Here is a 14,316-nt window from a genome sequence, read left to right on the forward strand (position 1 = left end):
AGAAGAATAAGGAGGTGGAGTTCTATTATATATAATATTACAGGATCTCCTGAACAAGGAAATATCAAAGGACATTGCTGTCATTATGGGGGGACTTCAATGCTAAGACAGGATCTGACAATAATGAAGACCTGACCATATTATTGAGAACCAAATAGATCATTTCTCCATCAGCAAAAAATTGCGGAGAACATTACAAGTTTAAGAGGGGCACAGACAACGTCAGACCACCACCTTGTTCTGGTAACCTTGAAATTGTGTCTTAAACAACATGGCCGACCCACAGGCTCCAGGGCACGATACAATTCAGACCTGCTCAGAGAGGCAAGGATGAAAGACCAGTTCCAGATAAATGTGTCAAGCAGGTTTCAGGTGTTACAAGATTTGTATGAAACAGAGGCAGTGTCTGATATTGAGACTGAGTGGAGAAGAGTGAAGGAGGTTTGGACTGAAACATGTGAGGACAAGGAAATCAACCCTCAAGGACCGGATGTTAAAAGAATGTAAAGCTGACTTGAACAACTGTAGAATGAGAGCTTTTAAAGCTTGGGCCCAGGAACAGTATGGAATGGCTCATAAGGAAGTACAGAAAAGTGTTTGACGGGACAGAAGGGGGTATACATGGACAACCTGGTAAAGGCAGCTGCCAAAAGGAATATAAAAGATCTTTATAGCCACACATGGAGGGTGGCAGGAAAGCATCAAGCTAGTCAAGGCCAAACGAGGCAAGCCCTTAACACCAACTGAGGAGCAACTGGGCAGAACACTTTGGAGAACTATTAAACCGACTAGGCCCAGATAACTCACCAGATATTCCAGCATCTGACACAATCCTTCTCTTGAACTGTGATAAGACCAGTAAGTCTGACATCCAGACAGCTATCCAAGCCTTGAAGAATGAAAAAGCTGCAGGGCCTGACGGGGTTCCTGCCGAGGCTATAAAGGCAGGTCTAATAATATCCATAGATATCCTTAACAGGCTCTTTGCTAGAATATGGAGGAAGGAAAGCATCCCAGAAGAGTGTTGGGGGGGGCTTATCATAAATGTTCCTAAGAAGGAAGATCTGGGAGAGTGTAACAACCCCAAGGGAATAAAGTTATTATCTGTTTGAAGGAAGATCTTCAACAGAATGCTTTTGGTGAGAGTGAAGTCAGCAGTTGATGCCCTGCTATGAGACCAGCAGGCAGGTTTATGGCAAAACCGCTTATGCATATATCAAATATGTATGCTTTACGCATCATCATAGAATAATCATATTCCCCACTATATAATAACTTTGAAAATGCATTCGATAGTGTTGACTGTGAGACACTATGGATACTACTTCTCTTTTATGGAATTCCAGAGAAATTCATTACCTTAATTAAAGTCAGCTATGAGGGAATCTCTTACTGGGTTGCACATGAGGGTCAGTTTTCTGAACCAATGGACACCTTGACATTGGTGACATTGATTACGCAATTTACTCCTGCTTGTGCATAGTCATTGCCAGATGCAAGAAAAAAACCAAAACAAGTTAGTCGAAACATCAGCCAAGATCGGGCTGAACATCAACAAGGTGAAGATGAAGGTGCTCAGGATAAAAGCCACAATTAAAGTAACCTGTCATTGTTGAAGGACAACACCTGGAGGACGTGAACGAGATTATGTATCTTGGCAGTATTGTAATCAGAGGTACTGAGAAGGATGTGCGAACAAGGATAGGAAAGGCTAGAACACTGTATCTTGTGTTGAAGAACATCTGGGCATCAAAAGAGAGAAGAACTAAATTCTGCATATTTACATCCAGTGTGAAGCCTGTCCTGCTCCATGGAGAGAAAACTATGGAAAAGATCAAGGAGAACGACAAGAAGACACAACACAAAATTCAGACCTCTGTCAATAGTTGTTTGAGAGGAATGTTTAAGATCTGCTGGAAGGACAAAGTCAATAATGAGGATCTATGGAAGCTTGCAGGGGAAGAGCCGATAGCACTGCAGATAATCAGGAGGAAATGGAAGTGGTTAGGACACACTATGGAAGCCTGCAAGCAACATCACATGGCAGGCACTCAACTGGAACCTCCAGGGGAAAAAGAAAAATTCCTTGTCTGAGGAATAGTTTGGGAATTGGAGAGGGAGATTCAGTGCATGGAATTAAGCTGGACTGAACTTGGTAAAAGGTCCCAGAGCCAGGTGTGCTAGAGGAAACTTGTCAATGGCCTAAGAGCAAAGGTCCTAAGTAAAGAAGAATGAACAAAGGACAATGTCAGAATGTTGTAATTAGTTGTTGAGTTTTGGGGTTAAGCGGTAGGAGAGCAAAAGTGAGGGATGCATGGCTCTGGTTTGGATGGATACAGAGGGGGCATAGTGGATATACTGGATAAAGGATGCTGAAGATGGTGCTGGCAGCAGGAGGAGAAGAGATAAGATCACAGAGAAAGTTCATGGATGTAGTGAAGGAGGTAAGTGCAGAGGCTTGGTGTGACAGAAGAAGATGATGGGGACAGGGTGAGATGGAAACGTATGATCTTCTGCAGCAACCTCTAAAAGGAGCAGCAGAAAGAAGAAAACATGTTATATAAATATTACAATAGCCAAGACACAGCAGAGTCTCATGTCACTACCTGCAACCAAAGTCTGTACCAAAGTAATAATTTTCATTAGTCCATTTTAGATATATTCCTTTACATTAATTGGCGCCTGAGCATCAGCAGGTAACAGGTAATTACTCAAACAGTTGCAAAAGCAGTCTTCCCAGCTTTGAACAGGTCAGTAACAGTTTTGAAAAATACATCTGCATGCATGCTGCCACATTACCCAAATATTATGATCCTATTATATCCCAAGAGGTTTTTGAAGACACACACACACACACACACACACACACACACACACACACACACACACACACACACACACACACACACACACAGAACAGAAGAGCTCTTTTAAAGTAACAAAGTAATATAAAAGCATGTCTGTACGATAAAAGAGCACATGCTGCACCATTTAAGGCTGTAGGTTAGATCCTTAATTGGATTCATGTCAAATTCTTCACTTGCCGCTTTGTTCCAAGGGCAGTTCTTTTAATGGAAATGAAAATGGAACTACTAAATTGTAGCAGCAGATAAAAATGAATAATTGTTTATAGCCCAATTAGGCTTTTAGCAGTGTCATAAAGTTTTCAACAACACAGCTAAATTTACTGACTTCACATTGAATGATGTTAAGGGGCATTGTAAAATGTAATTTATAGAATGCTCATTTATATATTACTTGAACATTAGCACATCAGCTTCGATTATTGAAGAGCAGCCTTGCTTTTGCTCCTGTGGGGTTTTAGTCTTTGTTGTATTGTTTTGATATGAATATGAATCTTTTAAAATGTCACACGTAAAGTGGAACTTGGATAACCTCAAAGGATTGCATTGTATTTAAACGGTCTACTATCGGCTAGCTCGTTCAGCTGGTATCGTGTGATGCACACTACTTTCTGTGACTCAAAAAGATGAGGGAAGATTTTTCTACACTTTTTTCTACATCTAAGTGTTTTCTATCTAACACTCGCACTCTGATGAATACATCAGGAACAACTCGGAGGTTCAATATCTTGCCCAAGGATACTTTGGCATGCACACTGGAGCAGCCAGGAATCAAACCACCAACCTTGCGATTAGTAGATGACCTCCTCTACCTCCCCTAGACCCTGATAAGATGAGAAACTGCTCTGGAAACTAGGTGACATTGGGTTGAGCTGTCAGTATTTCAGAGTCCAAACAATAGAAGGTCAATCCAGAGTTTTGATTTAAAGACAGAGAGATGGCTAAGGTGTTTCTTATAGGCTGACTTAGGTGTAGGCATTTAAGGAGGTATTGTGGAGCAGTGGAGAGTAAACAGACTGCTAAGTTACTAAGGGCAAGACTGGCAAGGATGTAAGTCCAGAGAGGTGAGCTACAAAAGGTGCTGTCTGACACAAAATAGTAATTCAGAGCACAGCAAGAGACAGGAAAATGCAAGAAATTAAATCCTGAGCAAAGAAATCAAGAGAGCCTTTATTATTACAGCTTTGACTGCTATAATAATCTAACAGAGAACGCATGAATGAGCTGGTCCTGAAATGCAGCAGATGAGTAAATCGTTGATTGAGCACAGGTGTGCCAGCCACAGCTGGAGCCCATGAGTAGCCATGCCTCTGGAAGAACCTCCCAACAGCAGGGAGGCCTGCTCACACACAATCAGACACCAGATAGGGAGGGGTGCGTGTATGTGCGAGTGTGCGCATGTGTGAGATAAACATTATTGCCAGTTTGTGATTGAGCCTGCACTTGCCTGCACTTTAGTTTTTTGAGATTCTAGAAAAAGTTGTTTGTGCATCAATTTTTGTTTGTTTGTCGTTGTTTTTGTTTTTGTTTTTTACCCCTTTTTTCTTTTGCTTTCTTCTGTTCTCTTTGCTGATCTGCCCGTTCCCAGCTATCAGCTCTCTGTCTTTTATTGGGAAGCTGTTGGGATAGAATTTTTTGCAGTGACTGCTCAGAAAACCCTGGGGGAGGTGTTGACCTGTAAATGTCTTACAGAAATGTGGCACACCATCTGTGTACATATTTGGTTGAGTAAGTTATTGCAGAATATTTTGGTTTGCACACTGTTTTTAATCATTTGCTGCACATGTAAATGAAACTGAGCAACACTTCACGTAGTTAAAGTCCAAGCACCGTTAATTTCACCAAATAACATTTTTGACCCAGAGCCAGTTCTTGAGCTGTGAGCAAAATTATGCTAGGGGACCGTGTACCTGACCCATGAGCCATGTAAACCTCTACACAGTTAGTCAATCTCTGGTTAGTTTTGTTGACATTGTTATAGAAACTGCTTGTTGTCCCTCATCCACCAGGCTAAGTTTGACAGCATGAAGAAAGAGATGGAGTCGATGGAGATGGAGGTGATGGAGGCCCGACTCATCCGGGCGTCTGAACTCAGTGGAGAGGTGGATGCTGATGACACAGGTTAGGCACGCTCCTGAAACTTATTTATAGTCTCTAGACAATTCTATACCTGCATTTTTTCTAGACATTAAGTCTGTTCAAAACACTTTGTAAAATACTGCGTACAATTATATTCTCTCATTTTTATTGATTAAGTCCCCTCAAATACAAAAACAGCAGAGGGCGTTGCAGTTTGTCTTTCTCTTTTGTTTGAGGTATTGAAAAGGGCATTGAGTTGAATGAATACCTGACAGTCTCTGCACAAGCTCATATCATCAAAGCCTTATTGTGGTTTGTCGCACTTTTTGTGTTCTCTGAATGAACTGTACTTTCACATACCCCCATTCAGACATTACAATACCAGTTATTCCAGACTGTTAGAAAAGCCCAGTGTGTGTTCTTCAGTGGAGGTGCAGGAACTGCAGGGGTGGTGTCCAATCAATGCTTTGACAAAAGCCAAGAAAAATCCAATGTGAAGAAGTACATTAGAGATGGATCGGTTCAAAGCCAGAAATGAAGCATGGACTCAGGCTGGTTGCCAGCTGTCTTTGTGTGGCCTGTAGGCTTTGTGAAAGTAGAATTGATTTCTCAGTGTCTCGATCTTGCAACAGCTTTGTGCATTTGTACCATAGTAAAGGTGAAATGAGAGTGTGCCACACTCATGGAGGGGTATGTATGCTAGACTTTGATGTACATTCAAGACGTGCAGGCTGCTCCTTGTGGATATAACTCACAATTGTACAGGTCTTACTAAAGTATAGTTCAGAGTATTGGAGAGGTTTGTTAATAAAATGAGAGAATTTGAAATAATGCAAACAGTAATAAAGTGGCGAAATCCAAACATGTTCGTCCCAAGTTAGATGTGAATAACGAGCTGTCATTTCGGTTGAGCCTGACTTTGATAAAATGACTTTTATTCATTTATATCTTAGTGCATCTCAAAAAATAAAAAAACAAACAAACATATATATATATATATATATATATATATATATATATATCATGAAAAACTTTTTTTATTCATAAGGGTACAGTTTCATATATTCTATATTCATTGCATGTAAAGTGAAATATTTCAAGCCTGACATGGCGGCGATAAACTTTTGACACACTTGAAGCTCCGATTGTTTTGATAGCGGCCTTAGCTCGTCTGTGTTTTTGGGTTCATCATCTTCCTCTGGGCAATACCCCATAGATTCTGTGCAGGGTTTAGGTCAGGCAATAGTTGGCCAAGCCTGCACAGTAATAACATGGTCCCTGTGGGCATTTGCTAAGTCCTGCTGGAAAAGGAAATCAGCATCTCCATAAAGCATGTCAGTGTATGGTACAGTAGATCTAAAATATTGTTGGAGACAGCTGCGTTAACTTAGGAATTGATACAGCACAGCAGACCAACCAACAGCAACAGATGATGTTGCTGTTGGTTGCCAAAATGTCACATACTGCGGAAACGTCACAGTGGACTCAAACACCCCATCCACTCAATAATTCCAGTCACACCTGCTTTTATATTTTTAATCAGTGCAAACTACACACAACTGGTTACTGGTGGTATTTATTAAAAGTCTGCCAAAAATTAAGGGGTTACAACTTTATAACTTTATCTATAGACTCTGAAACCACAAGGAGTTGAGTCATGAAATTTGGCACGTTTTCTTTACTCTTTAAAAGATGTGTAACACAATATTCATATTCCAGGATGTTTAGTACCCTTTGTACACTTTGGCTGTATTGATCTGAAGTGGAGAATAAACAACATGGAGGACTTTGGGCTGCTAATGCTATGATAATATATACTAATGATATGCATCCTTTTTCTCATGCCAGATTGGCTTAGTCTAATCATGTGATCATATTGTGCTGTGTGACTGGCTATACCTACTTGACTGTTATTGACTGAAATGGAGAAAGTGGGGATTCCCATATCTAGCAGTTGGCATAGTTCACTGAACAGCTGACAGTAGCTGATAGTGAGAAACTGGGGAATCCTAAATTTCTAGGCAAAGACTCATTCTGTTTATAGTAAGATCACTTTTAGGCTGTAGCCTTATTGATTAGCCTGTGATGCCAACTTCTGATTGGCTGAGCATTGTCTAACATTTTGGTCAAAGATGAGTCATGGCCATAAATAGTACTATTAGTCATCATTGAGGAGCATTAAAGCCATACCTACTGCTCAGCAATATTGCTCAAATTTAAAGAACACTGTTGCTTTATGATTGTAGTGATATTATACATAATACATTAATATCAGCATATTATGTCGTATGGGTGCGTCATGTAGTAATATTCCTGTACACACAAGTATAATATGATGTGAATACCTTATAAGTACGCATTATATCTGACGTATTGTTATAGATTATATAAATAGAAAGGCATTATGTAGTATACACTCTTGTGCAAGAGTGCGGTATGTACTTTAACAAATTTGTTAACTATTGACTTTTTTGTGTCTGTTCTATGATGTGGTTACCAAAAAGTATTGGTAGAAATGTTAAAGATAATCACAGAATATCAGTCTCTTACAGCATGCTTAAAAATGTTTGGATTATGGAACATGGATTATATCTTTACTAACCCAGGGGTGACTAAAAGGATTAGGATAGAAGTTCAGGGCAAGGCCTCTAAATTAGGACAGAATAGTTTTGCAGAAGGTAACAAGATATCTGCTGAAGTTTTTTTTCTGTTATGGGGCTGTAAAGTTTTCCTGACTTCTATAATTATTTTGTGTTTTCATTAATTGTGGGAGGATTCCCCATCAGTGATGGGTTTTGTTAGAATGTGTACTGTATGGGTTGTGTGCAGCACATTATGCAGACTGTAAAAGTACTGAATATAACAGGAGGAGAGTGGAGGCTGAAGTATGAGCGAGCCATCAGGGAGATTGAATTCACCAAGAAGAGACTGCAGCAGGAGTTTGATGACAAAGTGGAACTGGAGCAGCAGAATAAGCGGCAGCTGGAGAGGAGGGTGAGTGGACATTGATACATATTTGGGAACGATAAGAAATTTCTTGTCTACAGTAAAATGTCAGACTTCACCATAATTACCTGATGCTGATTTCTTCATTTTATTGCAAAAAAACCCAAACAGTTATTTGTGTGTGTGTGTGTGTGTGTTTGTGTGTGTGTGTGTGTGTGTGTGTGTGTGTGTGTGTGTGTGTGTGTGTATATATATATATACTTTCTTCATATGTTTACTGCATGTTTCCATATGTCTTATTTTTTAGTTTTGATGCTTTTATTATTGCTCATCTGTGACTCCTTGTTAGGAGTCCTGGAAAGGGAGAAATATTCATTCATGTATTTCATACATTCACAGGAAACACAGTGAATTTGTCTAACAGTGTGGCAGATGGTAACCAGTGCTATCCTTGGATCTGCCTATTGTATTGTAGTTCTTGATACACTGGGATGTTCCACCTCAGCCAGATCTGTGTGTTGATTTCTTCTAATTGGGCTTAACTAGTATCTCTTCTGAGCCTCTGATAATACGGAGCTTCTGGGCTAAAATCACAATTACACAATTACTTATCTAATTGATAATTAGAATTTGATTTGGCCATCCACACAGCAAGTGGAGGTGACTGTGGTTTGATAAAGTTTTATCAACCTTTCAAGATCAAATAATGTTTCCTTAACAAAACAAACACAGGCACACAAAACAAGCACATTTATGATTATATAACTCAAAGGACATTTGATTTTGTTTTTTTGCTAGAAAATTGAGTTTTAACTAATCTCATTCCCCGCTCCCCTAGCTTCACATTGTTTTTAACCTACAATGGCCTTAATACGCTGTCGTAAAAACAAGAGGAAGAAAACACTTGCATATTGCTTGACTTTATTTTTCATGTGTTCATCAAACAGGCGTCTCAAAATATTGAAACATTTTTTTTGTGCAGATCAGCGACCTGGAGGCTGATTATGAGGAGTCTCAGCGAAACATCCAGCAGCTGAAGAAGAAAACCCAGCGACTGACAGCCGAGCTGCAGGACACCAAACTTCACTTGGAGGGCCAACAGAGCCGCAATCATGATCTAGAGAAGAAGCAGAGGAAGTCAGTACTCACACACACACAGTCAGGTTTATCTGTCCGTGCACATGTCCTGTAATAACAATAATAGCTGCGAAGAAAAACATTGTGTTCCAGATTGTTTATAGTGTCATTCTGTGCAAAGAGCGCAAACAAGTCTCCAGCTCATTTGGACTGCTGCACACTGTGTGTGTGTGTGTGTGTGTGTGTGTGTGTGTGTGTGTGTGTGTGTTTAAGAGAGAGAGAGAGCGAGAGAGACAGACATGCTTTGTACCTGTATGTTTTGCTGAAAATGCATACTGTTGTTGAAATTATGATAATATGCAGGAATGTCTGTGTTACCATCTCGACTCATTTTAAGTGACTAAATTTTTCATGAGCTTTCACACAATGAATTTAGTTTGTGTCAGAGCAGCGATAGCAATTTTGATGTCTGTGTGTCTTCGGAAAGGTTTGACAGTGAGCTGAGTGCAGCCCAGGATGAAGTGCAGAGGGAGAGAAGCCTGAGGGAAAAACTGGCTCGGGAGAAAGACATGCTGACTGGAGAGGTCTTTGGCCTCCGGCAGCAGCTGGAGGTCTGTGTCCACCAAAATTCCCGTATCGTGACCAAAGAGGCTATGCAGTACAGACCATCTTTATGTTTATATCAGCCTGAGTGTAAACGGCCTATATAGTTGCATGAAAAGAGTTGTTAGTGACTTCTTTGTAGTTACTAGGATAGTGGCATAATATTATCCAAGATTGCAACTTTTTGTTCTAATTATGCCTGCCTCATGTCACGTGAACCTGTTTGTCTCTACAGTTTTTGAAATCTGCACACCTTTTGCATGCCTTTAAACACATTTCCTCCTACCTTGATGGAGCATGATTATAGTTGTAATATATTACATAAGATACATAAGATCTGCAGGGTCGTGCTGTGTTTGTTCATAGACTGCAAGCTTGTAATTATGAACTTCACTTATGGAAATACCCTGCTGTGCATGTCCACTTTGTGGCTACCTGCTGAGCTGAGCAGCTCAGCTTTCCCCCATTGTGCACGTGTGTCAGTTCCCTTTTCTGTGTTCTGGCTCTAATCATCTGTCTTGCAGGACAAGGACCTGGAAGTTTGTGCAGTCAACCTGAAGCTGGAGCAGCAGGAGGCTGAGCTGCAGGATCTCAACTCCCAAGAATCAAAGGATGAGGCATCGCTGGCCAAGGTCTTTCTGATTCCTTTTTTAGCCAAGCCATCCAGTCTGTCATTTATACCAGTGCACACCCAACAAAAATAGATATGCTATATTAATTCTCCCTATTCCCTTCCCCTCAAAAGGCTTTGCCGTTTGCCAGGCCACAGTTGTAAATCAGAAACTGTTCTTAATCTGTTTGCCTGGTTAAATAAAGGTTTAAATAAATATTGATTGGATATTATGCACTAACTTTGTAATATTATTATCTTTCTATCCAGGTGAAGAAGCAGCTTCGTGATCTGGAGGCCAAGGTGAAAGACCAGGAGGAGGAGCTTGATGAGCAGGCTGGCACCATTCAGATGTTGGAGCAGGTACAGAAAAAAAAACAATGTTCCAATCAAAGCTGGATTTTGCTTTTTGATCAGGGAGGGGAGAAGAAGCCAGAAATGTTCTGGTAGATAAACCCATGCTGTGTTATACACATCTCACAGACATAAACATTCATTCACATTTAAACTCAACATTCAGTTGTCTTTCTCTCTGTTTTTGGGGCCAATCAAATAGCAGGTTTAATGGATCAGGAGCAGCCAAAATAAAGCCAATCAAAATCCCATCATTCTGTTGTCAATCTGCTTATGTTGCTTCAACTGTACTGACTGACAGGCGACTCTGTGCTACTACATTTCAAACAGTTTGATGGACTCTCTTCCCTCCCATGTTGGTAAAATTGACTAAGCCACTAATTCAGTCCATAATCTGAAAAATTATCCACTGTAACAGTTCTGGGTTAGCAGTTAGAAGCTTTTTGTTTGTTTTCGTGAATTACTTTTTCAAATTTTAGCATTAAAAGCATTTTCAGGCTATTATTAGCTGCATTCACATTTTTTTTACATTATAATGATGACAGTTTAGAACATGAAAGGCTTTAGCGGTCTGCATCCACAGTCATTCTAGCACCCTGCATCTTAAAAGAAAGTGATCAAAATTTGCACCAAAATTTAGTGCGTTCTTGTTTTTGTACACTTTCCACTCCTTCACACCGGTATGTCTTGTTGACAGTCAAACACTGAGCACTGAGCACATACCTCCACCAAGGCAAAGATTGAACATCAACATAGTGTGCCTTTAGTCAGTGAGTGCAGAGCATACAATGCCGTGAAAAAGTATTTGCCTCATTCCTGATTTCTAAGTTTTTATTCTCAAAATACACTTTAGATCATTCCATGATCTAAAGAAACAGCTGAGAAACAAAGAAATTGACTTCTGTCTGTCTGGAAACGGTTACAGAGCCAACTCTAAGGTTTTGGGACTCTAGCAAACAATTGTGCGAGCCATTATCCACAAAGGTAAAGGTAGTGCTGGTAAAATGGCTGCATGACCTCAGACACCTGTCTCCCCTGTTTGTGTTTGTCTCTGTGTTAACTGTAATTTCCCCATTGTGGGACTAATAAAGGTATTCGTATTTGTATTCAAAGTCAAATGGAGAAAACTTAGAACAGTGTTGAAACTTCCCAGGAGTGGCCAGCCTACCAAATTACTCCAAAGCACATCAACAACTCATCCAGGAGGTCACAAAAGCACCCAGAACAGCATCTAAAGAACTACTGGCCTCACTGACTCAGCTAAGGTCAGAGTTCATGATTCAACAATAAGAAGCAGACTGGGCAAAAATGGCACCCATGGAGGAGTTCCAAGGCAAAAACCACTGCTGACTAAAAAGAAAACAAGGTCTCACTCGATAAAAGTTACACTTGTTTGGAGGTTTGATTCCTGTTACATCTGGTGTAAAACTAACACAGCATTTCATAAAACAGTCAGCCGTCAAACATGGTGGACTGGATGACTTGCTGTTATTGATGGAAACATGAATTCTGCTCTCTACTAAAAAATCCCGATGGAGAATGTGCAGTAATATTGGATGGAGAACAGCTAGAGACCCTGAAACTGAAGGTCACTTATACAGCAGGTCAATGATCTGAAACACACCAGCAAGTCCACCTCTGAAAGACTCAGAAACAAAATGAAGATGTTGGAGCGCCCCGTCAAAGTCTGGGCTTAAATCAGACCGAGTTGTTTTGGCATGACCTTAAACATGTTTAAAAACCCTCCAGTGTGGTTGAATTAAAACAATTCTTCAAATTGTTTGTGGGCCAAAATTCCTCCACAGTGGTGTGAAAGACTCTTTACCAGTTATCACAAATGCTCGATTGCCGTTCTTGCAGCCAAGTGTGGCACAACCAGTTATTACTTTTTCCCATTGGTCAGGAAGGTTTGGATAGCTTTTTCCCCTTAATAAATGACATCATCATTTAAAAACAAACATTTTGTATTTACATGTGTTATTTTTGTCTGATATTAAAATTTGTTTGGTGATCTGAAACATGTAATTGTGACAAATATGCAAAAAACTATGAAATCAGTAAGGGGGCAAATACTTTTTCACTGTTTGACATCTGGTGTGTTTTTCAGGCTAAGCTACGTCTCGAGATGGAGATGGAGCGCTTGCGTCAAACCCATTCCAAGGAGATTGAGAGCAAAGATGACGAAGTGGAGGAAATCAGACAGTCGTGTAGCAAAAAGGTGAGGATGTGTTTTCAATGTAATGTGCATCTACACATTTTTTTTTTAATTGCAGCTATTTTGTTTGTTCTTAATTTTAACGCTTGCCGGTTACTGACTGAGAGACGCAGGACTAAAATTTGTGCTGTTGGGCACAGCTAGAGACCAGATCCAGAGACAGTGATGAAACAGGAAGGGCACGCAACAAAGGAGAAATGAATGAAGGCAACAATATGATGAAAACAAATCCTGCTGCCATGAAGTCAGTGTTGCATATACATTAGGTTTATGGTATTTCTCTGGACAGCACCACAGGGAGCCGTAGAGCTACTGTACATCTTTTTTAATCGTTTCACCTTGCTGCTTGAATTTGAGATTCCTGACTTGACTTGATTTTCACAACAAGCTACGATCAGTGTGTGCTGACTGCGACAACCAATCAGAACTTTACTCAATAAGTGAATAATAGTCTGACAGGTTTGAGAAAACAGTTCTTTCTTTTTTGGGTCTGCAGTCTTAACTAATTAAATGACTGGCACATTAAATTTTTTTCTATTTTTTTCAGTTCTTTCTTTTTCTCCATCTTCTTGCATCACAGTTTATTGTGTCTATGATGCTGAACTCTAGCAGCACAGAGTGGCGTTCTGTGTTTCATTCAAATAATTTTTTTATTGCCTTTAAACTGTCATTTAAACTGCTCTGACACAGTTTACACATTAGACTCTGAGCATAACTATATTCATGTTAAAAGAAAAACACAGATCCTCAGAGTGGTTTGCTACAGACGTTAATTCTTGTTCTGTGTTGATGATTGTGTTTATTAGTGTTATGGAAATTTATGAGCTTGCATTGTTTATAGTACACTGATTCATATCTGATTCATCTTTAGTTTTGGACTTGTTTGTTTTTGATATTTGTGCATGTTAATAACTAAAAACCTCTACAAATATCTCTGATATTACAGTATTGATTCAAACTATTTGTAAGATCATGTAAATGAGTTGACTTTTTCAGTCCATCCATCTCCTTCTGCTTATCCAGTTCAGGGTCATGGCAGCGCTGGAGTCTATTCCACCTGTGATGTGGTGAAAAAGCAGAGTATACACTGAATGAGTTGCCGGTTGTTTGCAGTTGACAATGATTCATTTACGCCAATGTAGAATCAACGACTGATCTAAGATGTATGCGTTTGTAGTAAGGGAGGGGGCTAGAGTACCTTTCTCTGTAGAGTTTCCACGTCTCTGTACTCTGCAGACATGCATGTTAATTTTAATTAAATGTTTTCCTGAGTGGCTTTTGTTTATTCAGGATAATTGCTCCATGATATCAGTGTGGTGGAGCTTCAGTGGATTAACGAATGTGTTTGCAGTAGAGTGAGTGAGTGGGCGGTTTGCTATTGGATTCTGAGTGCATCTTTAACTTTATTGGCCACATATATCTACAGTTAATGCTGCTTTTATACACATTTTGCTTTGCTGATGCTGACTTCTGCAGCATTGCCCTCCACCAGTAGAGCTGTCATTAGCCAACACACACTTAGCTTTTTCTACACAGACAAAATTTGGAAGTCCTGCATTTATGTAACC

At 39.9% G+C, this 14,316-nt stretch overlaps 1 protein-coding gene across 2 annotated transcripts in view; it reads left to right on the forward strand.

Annotated features, from left to right (window-relative positions):
* Positions 1-14,316, forward strand: part of myo18ab (myosin XVIIIA b) — a 172,399-nt gene that overhangs the window by 98,483 nt on the left and 59,600 nt on the right. For both annotated transcript variants that reach the window (XM_030743863.1, XM_030743862.1), the window contains exons 26-32: positions 4,874-4,985; positions 7,810-7,937; positions 8,872-9,026; positions 9,454-9,577; positions 10,094-10,201; positions 10,450-10,542; positions 12,641-12,751. In XM_030743863.1, coding sequence (XP_030599723.1) covers positions 4,874-4,985; positions 7,810-7,937; positions 8,872-9,026; positions 9,454-9,577; positions 10,094-10,201; positions 10,450-10,542; positions 12,641-12,751 — 831 coding nt within the window. The remainder of the gene's footprint in view (positions 1-4,873; positions 4,986-7,809; positions 7,938-8,871; positions 9,027-9,453; positions 9,578-10,093; positions 10,202-10,449; positions 10,543-12,640; positions 12,752-14,316) is intronic.

Source organism: Archocentrus centrarchus, chromosome 13, assembly GCF_007364275.1.
Source record: "Archocentrus centrarchus isolate MPI-CPG fArcCen1 chromosome 13, fArcCen1, whole genome shotgun sequence".
NCBI lineage: Eukaryota > Metazoa > Chordata > Actinopteri > Cichliformes > Cichlidae > Archocentrus > Archocentrus centrarchus.